Here is a 12,184-nt window from a genome sequence, read left to right as displayed (position 1 = left end):
TAAGTGTCAGAAGAAAGCTGAAGAGTGGTGTTTTCCTAGTGATTTTTATGAACATGGTTCTGCTTTTAAAATTATTCTAACAATCAGGCTGCTTTAATGGGACTCATAATTAATAGTCTGTAGCTGAGACCAACATCCATGGATCTCATTATTCCTTAAGCCACTTTAGGATTAGATATATATCCCCTTCACAGAAGTGTGAGAAATAGCTCCTCACTTTTCATCGTTTAGAAGGTTTATTAAACCTTATCAAAACTACAACAGAAGACTGAATAAAGTAAAAAGGTTACAGCACCGAGAGAAAAATATTTTCCCCGCCATGTGTTTAGCCCCCTCACAATGGGGGTTTTCCCCTCTTTAGCCCTTTAACCCCTCCCAAAGTTCTGTCCATCAACCCCTTCTTCGCTGTCCAGGGATGGAGATCTCTTCCTCAAGTCCTGACTGGAGGTCAGATGTCGCCATAGTGCCAGGCCGCCCCTCCCAGATGTCCCAACTCCAGCTGTCCCTTGATAACCACGAGGGGTTAATCTATAAAACATTTCTTAACCTATATACATGATATTTGTCTATTAATTGTGAGAGTCAATCATTGCATTACTCATCTATCATGGAAGGGGATATCACAGAATCTTTTAGGCTGGAAAAGACCTCTAAGTCCAAACTTTGAACACCACCTTGACACCCAGACCTGGCACTGAGTGCCACATCCACTCTTTCCCCCACCACCTGCCCGGCCAGCCCATTCCAATGTCTAGTCATGCTTGCTGTGATTAAATTCCTCTTATGTCCAAGCTGAACGGCCGTTTAGCCTCACTTCTAAAGTTAAGACACTAAGACGACCATATCCAGCGAAGGTGTCAAGGAAACCAAAGGAATGGGCGCGGAGGAGGCCGCACCGCAGCCAGCACGGCGCCTGTGTCCGGAGGCACAACAGCACGGCCTTATGGCGAGACCTTCGGCAATGCCCACACCCTGCTGAAGCTGAGCCAGCACCGCGGCCGGCCAGGCAAGCCGGGCTGAGCCAGGACGATCCGCGGGGGTGATGCACCACGGCCAGGGCCCGTGCCAGCGGCGGGGACGGGACGGCAGAGCAGCCGTTGGGGGCCCCTGCTGACTACAAGCCCCAGAATGCACCGGAAGCGCTCGTGTATCTTTCGAATCGGCCAATGAGGGCGCGCGGGGCGCGTCACGTGAGCGGGGCGCGCTTTCCGAGTCGGGGCGGGCGCGCGGCGCGGCTCGTGCGCGGTGGTGGCGAAGGGCGAGCGGTGAGCGCGGGGGGACGGCGGAGGCGGAAACCCCGGCTCGGGCCCTGCCCCAGAGCCCCAGCGCGGTGCCCGGGGGCCTTTCCCCGCTTCCCGTCGCGGTCGGGGAAGGGGGGGACCTGTGCGAGCTCGGTTGAGGTGGGGCGTTGGGCGGTCGGTGGGATGGTGAACTGCGTGGCGTCCCGTAAATCACCTTTTGGGTGGTGCCCAGCGACGGGACGGGTAGGAATACTAAATTAAACTAAACCACGGCAAGCGTCATTTCAGCGTGAATAGGAACGAGAGTGGGAGAGCACTGCAGTGGGCTGCCCGGGGAGGTCATGCATCGCCCTCTCTGGAGATATTGCTAACGCACTTGGAGGCGTTCCTGTGTAACCTGCTCCAGGTGACCCTGCCTTGATGTGGGATTGGACTAGACGAGCTCCAGAGGTCTCTTCCAACCCTCACTATTCAGTGATTCTGTGTGGCAGTCTGTAAATATGAGAGTCTTCAAAGGGAATGTCTACCTCCTCATTAATTCAGCAGTATTATTGAAGTCTGTGAGCCTGTTGTTCAGTTTTGGGTTTTTTTAAACCTCTTGCATGTCTACTTCTATATTTTCCAGGTACTATGGAGGAAAAAAAAGAAATGTCAGTAGATAGCCTGAGTCATTTGACTGAAGAAAAGCTGGATATTTGCATGAGCAATGGTAGGTGGAGAACATGCTGAATTATTCTCTATGTGGTATATCCCCTGTTATAGGCTAGGCCAGCTCAGAGCAGTAGACATCCTCTGTCTGCCTTACATCATGTTCTGTGTACTCACCTGCTTGGATGGGCTGCTGTTGCTCAAAAGCTTCCTGAGGAGCTTGTGGAGCATGGTGCTAAAACTTGTGTAATAGTGATAGATGTCACCAACCTCTCTTCTGTACATCTAATCTGAGCTCCTCCCTTATCCATCAGCTGCTGATTTATTTAGGGTATATATTAACTAATAAGAAAAGTAATCTTTCTCACTGACTCCTGCTGCTGTTCTGTAGTAACCTGAACAAGAAGAGTACTGATGATGGGACACATGCACTGTCACATAGCTCTAGATTACATGTTCTCACTTATTTTGATTAGAGGCTGCTGAGGAGCTGCATTCCGTTTTGCTGTTACAACTGCTTGGAAATTACCATTAAGCTGTTTCACAATATTTGGGCATCTCACAATTATGATCATGTTCACAATTGTACCTTAAATTTCTTGGACCTAAAATATATTTTCCTAAATTTAACGTTCTAAACTTGGTAGCTAAAGCTTTTTGCCAGCTGACATTAGTCACCAAATTGTCAAAGCATAATGCAGTCATTTTCATTGCAAATCCATGCTGTGACAAGATCCTTTTTATAGTTTCAGACTTTCCTCTTCTGACTGATGAAAAGTTTGATTTTGACCTTTCACTCTCTTCAACAAGGTAAGTTATGTAAGTACTGTAGACCCTTCAAAATGGACACATGCACAGTGCTGGCCTAAATTATTTTTCTTTGTAGTGGAAATGAAGATGAAGTTTTTGTTGGACCTGTGGGACACAAAGAAAGATGTATTGCTGCCAGTATTGAAGCAAAAAGGAGTGTGTCTGCTTTTGATGATAAACTCATGTGGAGCCCACTTCAAGGAGAGAAATTTGTGGAAATTTTCAAAGAAGCTCATTTGTTGGCACTGCAAATAGAGACTGGAAGCAAGGACGAGGAGACCAAAATAAGCCAATCAGAAGAACAAGAAAACAAGATTGTAGAAACATTTGTGGAGGATTCAAAGTCAAAGCTGAAGATACTGAGAAACAAAAACATAGCAATAAGTCCCAGGCCCGTTAAACGGGAGACATACTGTGTGCAGGATAGCCCAGCATGTCAGCTGCCACCTTGTTTTCAGAAGGCACCACAGAAACTTGTGTCAGATGGCAAAGTGCATGCTCTTCCTGCTCCTCCTAACAGAAGCCCTGTTAAAATTTGTGTGTCTCCTACAAAAAATGCCAGTTTACCCCAAACAGAAGAGCAGGAAACCAAGGAAACAAATACAAAGGCAATTTGCAAACTGCCAATGGCAAAACCATCATCTGCTTCTGGAAAAAGCAATTTGTTGACAATTGACAAGGTAAAGTCAGGTTCTGGGCAATGTTTTCTTCAAGTGAAGTCTGTGTTTTATGAATATTTAATCTGTCTACAATCTTTTATTTTCAAAAGCAAACTTTAATCTCCTGGTGCTCTCTACCTCATAAGATCCTTAGTCAGAAAATGTATATAGAACAAAAAATGAGGGCAGGTACTATGGTATAATAACGGATTACTTTGTCTATTATGACAGTATAGAGCATTTGCAAGTAAATTTCTTTTGTATTCTGGTTTTGTGAATACTATAATTCTTGGCTTCTCTTCTAACTGGTTTCTGACACTGCTGTGTTGCTGGTAAAATCACGACACTGTTATACTTCATGTGTAATTTTATACTTAATGTGTAAAAGTGGCTTTATTTAATCCTTGTCAATGGAAATGTATCCTGGGATAGCAAGGAAACAGTTGTGTTAGTGACCTTGTGAGCACAAATCCCAGTCTTTTGATAGAATATCTTTTGGATTTTATTGCTCTACACTTTATAGCTTGGCCTCTAGTATCTATTACAGATTTTACTGAAGATATGGTAGGGGCTTCTTAAGAACCATCACCTATAGAAATAACAGGACTCTGATATACTGCTGTCTAGGCTGACTCTTTTTATTCTGTAATTCTTTTAAGTCCATACTCAATTTTGTGGCAGGAATAAAAATAACTGTTTGCCTTCTAGATCTGATGTTCCAATGCTGTATAATAATCCAGATGCAATGATTTGTCTCTTAGGAAAATTCATTTCTTAAAATGTAATTTGAGTTAAGGAGCTCCTCTAAAATTCACAAGTAAAAAGTAACAATGCCAAGACAAATAATGGCAAAATAATGTGCTAAATAGGGCATTTTTTTCTTTTGGTTCAGCCTGGCTTAAGGAAGATGACATATCTGAAATGTCCTCGTGTTGCCAGTGGTCTCACAAGGAAGACTACATTATCATCATCTTCATCATCAGTTTCCAGCATGAACTCAAGTCTTAATTCAAGTTTACCAATTTCTCCTATAGGCAAAAAAGGTAATTGCTCTTACTACAGATTTGTGCCACAAATCAATTTTGAAATAGCTGAGCATTTTCTGGACTTTGGATTTGGAAATGTTTTAATGGTATTCAGTACATTCAAGCACTAAGAAGTATTTTGTATGGAGAATTTTCTAGGCTAGCCCAGTAAATCCCTGTGGACTAAAGATAAATGTTAGACATCCATGATTTGTAGATTGACTAGATTCATACAAACCTGATGCCTACATGTGAACCTCTGACACAGCTAGAAAGGAAGGAATTTTCTTCCCTTTATGCATGATCTCCTCTATTATAGCCAAGAACGTCAGCTTCTGAATGCTCTAAGCTTGTCTGACTGGAATGAAAAGAAAAAACAAAACACCAAAACAACTGAAATTTGGAAGGAAATGGGGAGGCATTATCCCATGTTTCTATAAGCCTAAATAAAGGATGAGCTTTATTTACTCAAGCAGATGGGAAAAACACCTTTGGGGAGATAACACAGTCAAGAGGCTTGTATTGTGTTGAGACCATGAATTTGACCATTTCAGTAAGCCTCAAAGGATCAGGAAAATAGTCTCCTAGAAGTACTAACAGATGTAAGGACTACAGTTCTTGTTCATCTGTCGAAATACAAAGTTTGAGCAAATTTTAATTTTGCACCTTCTTTCTGGGAGAATAATAGCATATTATTAAAAGCTTAGTATGAACTATTTTATGCAATAGAACTGTCTAATCAAGATTCATCCTGTTAATGAAAGTAACCTACAGGTTGAAAGTAAGAACTTTACAGAAGCCTGGGAAAAATGCTTGTGTGGTAGTTTAGCCTGTGGTGTTAATCAGTGTAACTTAAACTGTTAACCTCCTTGAAAGGCTGCTTAAGGGAACAGGGCCAGCTCTGCTGGGAGTAAATGCTGGAAGTGATTTGAATCTGCAAGCTCTTCCAGCATTCCTTGAAGAATATTCTTTCACTTGATTGCAGTAATTCAGGAATTTGGTGAGAAGACTATAAAATAAAATTGCCAAAGAATTTGAGGAATAAATTTTCAGTAGTTGAATATATTCTCCTTAAACTTGAGCTGTTTGAACCTGAATTTAAATGCTGTCAATTGCTGCTTTTCTTTCCTGTGTTAGTATAATTATTCTGCTTAGTCAAAAACTATAGAAGTACAACTTTCTATTTCAGGAAAATCAAACATGTCATCAAAAGCTAGTGTGAGTGGCTCTAAGCTTTCAACTGGTACAAGCAGGCTGGCCCTTGTCAGACCTACCACAGTGTCATCTCTGCAGGCTGCCAATACTGAGAAATTCAGGAAGCAAGTGAGATCAGCGAGTACTCCCAAAATACCTAGTGCCATAAGCCTGGCTAAATCTTCAGCTTCTGCAGCATCATCTGAGGCTGCAGGCAGTGGAATTCAGAGACCAAGCTCTGTTTCCAGTCTGCAGCAGCTATGTCAGCAGAATAAAGATGGGACTTCAGCAAAAGGAAGCCTGTGTCCAAAGCCCAAGGCTAGAGTTTTGTCTGTTTCCACAAGTCAAACTAAGGCTCCTGTGAAGACTCAAGGTAAGCACATACTTTGTATGACCTGTCTTCTACTTTGGTTGTAAAAAGCAAATGTTACCTTGGAGGCTTGTTTTTTGTTTCATTACACTTCTGTCCACCTTTGGGAAGGAATTAGTATTTAACTGAAAGATAAACTGCTATAAAAGAAATAAATATGAATCTGATAGCAATTAACAAAAATTTTCTCTTTAGATGCAACACCAAGCAAGTTGGCACCGAAAGCAACACCATCTCTTGGATTAACGTTTTGTGGCACACCTGGAAGGTAGGGCTTCACTGAAAATTGAGTGCACTGAGGCATCCTTCTTAGCATGCAACATGGTTGGGTGTCACAACAGTCTTTTAAAAGTTCTAACCTCATTGTCTAGTCCCTTGAGATCTGCCACGTTAGACAACGTTGATTGGAACTGATTCTTCATGTCAGTTCAAATTCAGAACTCCAGTAGAGGGGAATCCAGACATGCCTATTGGAACTGATTTAAAACAAATGAAAACCCAAAACTAAACCAAATAACCCTCCCAACTCTATTCAGAAGAGGTTTCTTTGCAGTGCTAAATAGACTGAAATACTTCATAAAAGAATTCTGATTGAGTAAAGTCCTTACTGTGCTGTGATTATCAACCTTAAGGTGACTACTGTTCCCTTACTGACCGAAGGGAATGGATTTCTGCCATTTGGTAGAATAGTGTTATTCAAACAGTTTCTAGGAGGTATTGGCTAAGGCCTGTTCCTCTTCTAGTGCCATGGCAGTCAGCACTCCTATGAAGGGCTCAGAAGATAAGGCCTTCCAGGGTTTTTGTTTTCCTGAGAGGTCTGCCACCATGACTCCTGCCAGCGTGAGGCGGTCTGGCCTGCCTACACCTGTCCGTCGGATCTCAGGGTTTCCAGCAGTGACTCCTAAAACTGTACCAAGCTTGCAAACTTCTCCACGTGCTGCATCTCTTCGGCAAAGCTTCAGCTTTTCTGCCAAAAAGACTTTCACAGCTGGGTAAGACAGAAATCTTCATGGATGAAATGAGTATTGTAGGCAAACTGCCTCTTAGTCAACTCTAGTGATGCCTCTTGGGTTTCAAGGGCCTCTGCTAAATGTTAGAATAAACCATTTGAGCATAGAAAAGCTGTGTAGGCCTAATAAAATCTTAAAACTTGTGACTGGTAAAATGGTATAAGCCATACTGAGGTGAGTCAATATCTAACACTAAAGAATTACAGCTTTAATAGGAAATTATTTGTATTTCTTGAACAAGGGAAAAATTAAGACTTGTGTCCAGTGCTCTGGTGTTGTTTTGCTATTGCCTTCTGATGAAGAGAAATAGCTGATTAAAATGCACATTACTTTTAATTTTTGTTTTATATTGTTGCCAGTGGTCTGTAAAATGACATTTTTTAAACATCAGTCAAAAAGCCAAGGATTTTGTTGACTTGAACTTTATTTTTTGAGCAGTTTTACTTATGTTTTAATTCTGTTTTGTTTTTTTTTCTTTTCTGTGAAAGTGGTGTTGCCTTCTTCATATTATCCACCCAGCATCTTCTGACAAGGGCCATGTATATGTATGCAGGCCTGTTTTATGGCTGGTGGAGAGGAACTGTATTAAAGTAGGAATGATTCATGATTCAGAAAACTTGTGTTACTTAGGCCAAATGTCTCAAATAGTCTTTTCTCTCAAGGAAACAATTATTCTGTCTACAGTGACTTTATCACACTAATCAGATTACAGCCCCATGTCCTCCAGCCAGTGTCAGCACTTCCTTTCAGCAGAGACTGAAGTGGGTTTCTCAGTGATACACAAAATCATTGCCCATTTGCTAGCTATTCCAAGTTTAGAAAAAAAACCAACAAAAATGCCTTGTGTGAAGTTTAGGCTGGATGGAAATGTCAAGTAAGATTAAATTCTTCATCATCCCTTTTTTGCATGGGTAGGCTATACTTCTTCTGCAGAATAAAGTATTTTGTATTTTGTGGGTAACTAACATTTATTTGGATAAAAATATGGGAAGCCTTTTGGTCATTAAAGCTTGGGGTAAAAAAGGAGGCAATGAGGTTAGAAATTGGTTTTTCTGTCTTCAGTTAATGCTGATTAAAAACTCAGTTATCTCTAATGCTCTTTTCCCTAGCTGTAAACAGAAACAAGAGAGTAAGACACAGACATCATCAGAGGATGATACATCTCCTCCAGCTGTGCTACCTCTTGTACTTAACTTCTCTCCAGAGAAAACTGCTACAGAAGGAGCAGAAAATGCATTAAAAGAGGCAGAAGTACACAATGAGCTGGCTAAAGTACAAAATGAGCTGGCTGAAGAGAAGCAACCTGAGGTAAGAAATGACGCTATATTTTCCTACAAAACTACTAAGTAAAGTGCTTGAGTTATTTCAAGATAAGGGATAAGTAGGGAAACCACTTCAGTATACATGAAGTTAAAATGTGTTAGAATAATTAAATAATAAGATATTCTGAGTTGGAAGGGACCCATCAGAGTCCAGCTCCTGGCCCTGCACAGGGCACTCCAGGAATCACACTAAACACTTGTTGAATTCTGTCAGGCTGGTACTGTGACCACTTCCCTGGGGAGCCTGTTCCAGTGCCCAACCACCTTCTGAGTGAAAAACCTTTTCTTGCTATCCAATCTAAACCTCCCCTGACTCAGCTTCATGATGTTTCCTTGAGTCCTGTCACTGATCATGAGAATGAAGAGATTGGTACCTGCCCCTCTGCTTCCCCTTGTGAGGATGTTCAAGACCACAATAAGGTCTCCCCTCATCACCTCTTATTCAGGTTGAACAGACTAAGTGCCCTCAGCTGTTCCTCATAAGGCTTCCCCTCCAGGCCCATCACCATCCTCTTTGCCTTCCTCTGGATGCTCTCAAATAGCTCAATGTCTTTTTCTATAATGTGATGCCCAATTGGCTGTAACCCTGTGCACCCTCCAGTGCCTATATTTAGCACTGAACATCATATGTTCACTATTTCCATTAAGTGTATTTCTATCTCAAATGCACTGTCAAGTACTTGCAGATTGTATATTAAATTTCCACTTTTGGAAGAGTACTGTGAAATCCTTGTAGCTTCAATTAGAAAAGTAGTGATGCAGGGCAGTTTGTGTTGCAGCCATAAAGCTCCTTCAGGGATTTAAAAAAACCCTCCAAACCCAAAACACTGCTGTAGCTAAATTCAGTCACCTAAAAGGAGTGTAAATCTGCATACAGGGAGGGAGGATTAAACCCCAAAGTCCATATAGCAGTAAACTTCAGTGCCAAGTAATTATTTCAGTGAAGACTTCCCCTCTCTCAGGAATGTAGTGGCTTCATGTTGAAAGCTGGCACTCCACAGGCATTAAGAAGAAGGGGCTAAAGTTGTAGTTCTGAAATATTAACCTGACAAAGTGGCTATTGATTTACAAATATTGAGGTTTAGAATAATCTGAGGATTAATTCTTGATGTTATTTTATCAGTATGTTCCTTGTTAGCTTACTTGGTGGCTTGTGTGTTTCAGAATTGCTTAGTACATGTATGAGGTAGTTAAACTGGACAGAAGGATAACTAGAGTGTGAAGCTGTAGAGAATAGTTTATATGGCTAAATAACATTGCACAGTAATTGTAGTTAAATAATTTAAATATTAAGAGGGTTACTAATCTTCTGTTTTAAATTTAACTATACTTTTAAGTGAAAAACTTTTATACCCCAAGGGATCTCTTTTGCTTTGCCTTACCACATTTTCCCTGTGATGCTAGCCACAGAGTAGGAGCTGAGGATTTTACACTGTGTGCAATGAATCCTGAATGAAAGATACCAAGCTGTAAAATAAGCCTAATCTGTGATTATTAAAGCTGTATAAGCTAAATTGGTTGCCTCAATGTGTATGAAGGAAGCTTGCTGAAGAGGGGAGAAAACCTGAATTTCTTTCTTTCAAAGGCTTTACTGCTAGATATTGGAGCAGACAAATCTCTCCCACACACTTCTGAATGTGAAAGCAGACCTTTGATTGACCTTTCCAATACTCCTGAAGTGAGTAAGATTACTTCTGCAAAGCCTGTGTTATCTGGGCAGATAAAGGTAAGCTTTATTCACATCATCTGGTGCAAGTTATGTTAGCAGAAAAATGTCAACTGTCTGCAGAGCAGTTGCACAATACTGTAGGAATTATTTAATATTGGCTCAATAGGATATACATAATTAGGTGCTCTTAAGAGAATGTCATATTTAAAAGCACTGTGTTCTGAACTAGAGCTCAGTGAGCAGTCTGCAAATGGGAAAAGGAGAAGGATGGAGAAAGAAGTTAGTATTTAAAGCAGTTGTTACAGAATAAAACTCTTCTGAAGCAGGAAGTGAATGTTGTCTTCAATAGAGTTGGCATGCTTATTCTTGTTTAACCTTTCTTGCACATTTTCGGTTCTTGGCAGCAGCTCATTTTAATCAAAAAAGAAGGGATGCTTCTCCTGTTCAGTTCCTCTCCTGTTGGAAGATGTGTGCTGTTGGAATCTGCTCTAAATTTTACAAGCATTTTTATGCATTAGTGGCTTGAAGGTAGATGCCTTTAGATCATTGTCAGATGAATGCTGGTAACTGTGAGGATGCAGCCTTTGACAAAAGGTGTAGTTGGGCTCAGTTGAGTACCAGGCCCTTCAAATTTTGTCAAAAGAGGAGTGTTGCAGAACTCTGACTTTGGGGGGCACACTCAGAGTTCAGAAGTGCTGTGTCCTGTCTGGATGGCACTGTCACTACAATATGCATAGCAGTGAAACTTAGAAAAGGTTTGAGGTTTTTAAGGTAAGTATGGGCAATAACCACCTTTTGAGAAGCTTGTGCTTGTCTAAAAATGAGTGTGTTTTTAAAAACCTGAACACAAAAGCTTGAGTGTGGTGCTTGTATTTGTCTTCTGGAACTCTAAACAAGAAAAGTACTTGAGAATGATAAAGATTATAGCTGCTAGTAGCTGTGCACAGCAGTTGACTACAATAGCTAAATGTTTGTTTTTCTTTCAGCTAATTGATTTGAGTTCTCCTCTTATCACTCTGAGCCCTGATGTAAACAAAGAAAATCTGGATTCCCCTCTACTGAAGTTCTAAATTTGAACTGAAATGAAGAATTCTTAGCAACTGTGATCTTTGAAGTGGTTTTGGTGTTATTCCTCATTTGTATAATTTTTGAAGATGGCTGTAGATTGTCTGATGAACTGTATTAACAAAATAGAATTCTAACACTCTTGATACAGTCAGTCTGATAATGGTTTTATTCATGGATATGCTGCAATGGATATATTTAAACTTTGTTGCTCTAAGGCAAAAAAAATTGGAATTGTAATTCCAGTTTCTGAATTGGAAGCCTGCCTCCTTACTTCTTACATCGTCATTTGATTCCTCTATGTACAACAAGTTTTAATTTAAAATAAATGAATTGTTTGCTAAACCTATACAAAATAGCAACTTTTTATTGCATGCTTTGGTTAGACTTTTCTAGTGTTTCACTAACAAATGCTAATAAGTAGGCAGAAACTACTGGACTTCAGCGTGGTGTAGCAAGTTTGGAAACAAACATTTCAGATTTGAACTCCAGTAGAATAAATCAACAGCAAGGAGAAGATAACAGCTTGTTACTGTTATAAATAAGAAGCTTGACTAGGCCAATATTCAAGCAGCAATCAATTTCTTAATTAATATGGTAAAGTATGAGCAATACAGCACTGGGTACAGTGGGGGAAATTTTCCCTCCAACTGCACATGGATAGTTGGGGCTTACAGGTATTTATAGGGGTACTCATAAGCTTTCTCAGCAGTTTCTATTCCCAATTTTTACCTCACAATTCTATACACTATTGTGATTTAGTTTGTCTCAGGATGTACATCCTGAAAGGAGTATCCCAGGTGGTGGTGGTGGTCAGTTTTCCAAAAGAAGGAAGGAGTATTTTATCTGGTGAAGTCCAGTTTCCAGATGTGGGTCCACCTTTTGATTGCAAGGACTATAAATCTCATAAGAGTGATGTCCAGCTTCCCTTGATTGAAGGTATTAGTCCTTGAGTTGATGTCCATCTTCCTTTCTCAAGCAGCATGTTTCCTTTTTATATATTCTAAAGCTAGTTTCAAAAGATCCTTACTACAAGCAATATTCTAAAATTATACTTCAAAAGGTTATTATTGCAAAACTCTTTAAGGCTTACAAGCAGAAAGTTCTTGTCAAAAAGCAGCATCCTTAAAGCTTTAATTCAAATGCTCCTAAATTAAGATTTATAAAGGTT

General features: G+C 40.5%; 1 protein-coding gene across 4 annotated transcripts; it reads left to right on the top strand.

The window, feature by feature from the left end:
• Positions 1-1,193: 1,193 nt before the first annotated feature.
• Positions 1,194-11,364, top strand: GTSE1 (G2 and S-phase expressed 1). 4 transcript variants are annotated; one of them, XM_054631777.2, is made up of 11 exons: positions 1,194-1,265; positions 1,867-1,950; positions 2,636-2,699; positions 2,776-3,379; positions 4,251-4,401; positions 5,573-5,950; positions 6,143-6,215; positions 6,691-6,939; positions 8,067-8,265; positions 9,865-10,005; positions 10,935-11,364. In XM_054631777.2, exons 2-11 carry the CDS (start codon positions 1,872-1,874, stop codon positions 11,016-11,018), a joined length of 2,022 nt encoding a protein of 673 aa, XP_054487752.2. In that variant the 5' UTR covers positions 1,194-1,265; positions 1,867-1,871; the 3' UTR covers positions 11,019-11,364. The 4 variants fall into 4 exon arrangements, with proteins under 4 accessions (XP_054487752.2, XP_077035203.1, XP_054487751.2 ...); XM_054631776.2 differs by lacking the exon at positions 1,194-1,265 and adding an exon at positions 1,274-1,400; XM_054631778.2 differs by lacking the exon at positions 1,194-1,265 and adding an exon at positions 1,463-1,484.
• The last annotated feature ends 820 nt before the right edge of the window (positions 11,365-12,184 follow it).

Source organism: Agelaius phoeniceus, chromosome 5 (assembly GCF_051311805.1).
Source record: "Agelaius phoeniceus isolate bAgePho1 chromosome 5, bAgePho1.hap1, whole genome shotgun sequence".
NCBI classification, from domain to species: Eukaryota; Metazoa; Chordata; class Aves; order Passeriformes; family Icteridae; genus Agelaius; species Agelaius phoeniceus.
Note: the sequence above shows the minus strand (reverse complement) of the source record. Positions and strands in the feature narration are given on the sequence as shown.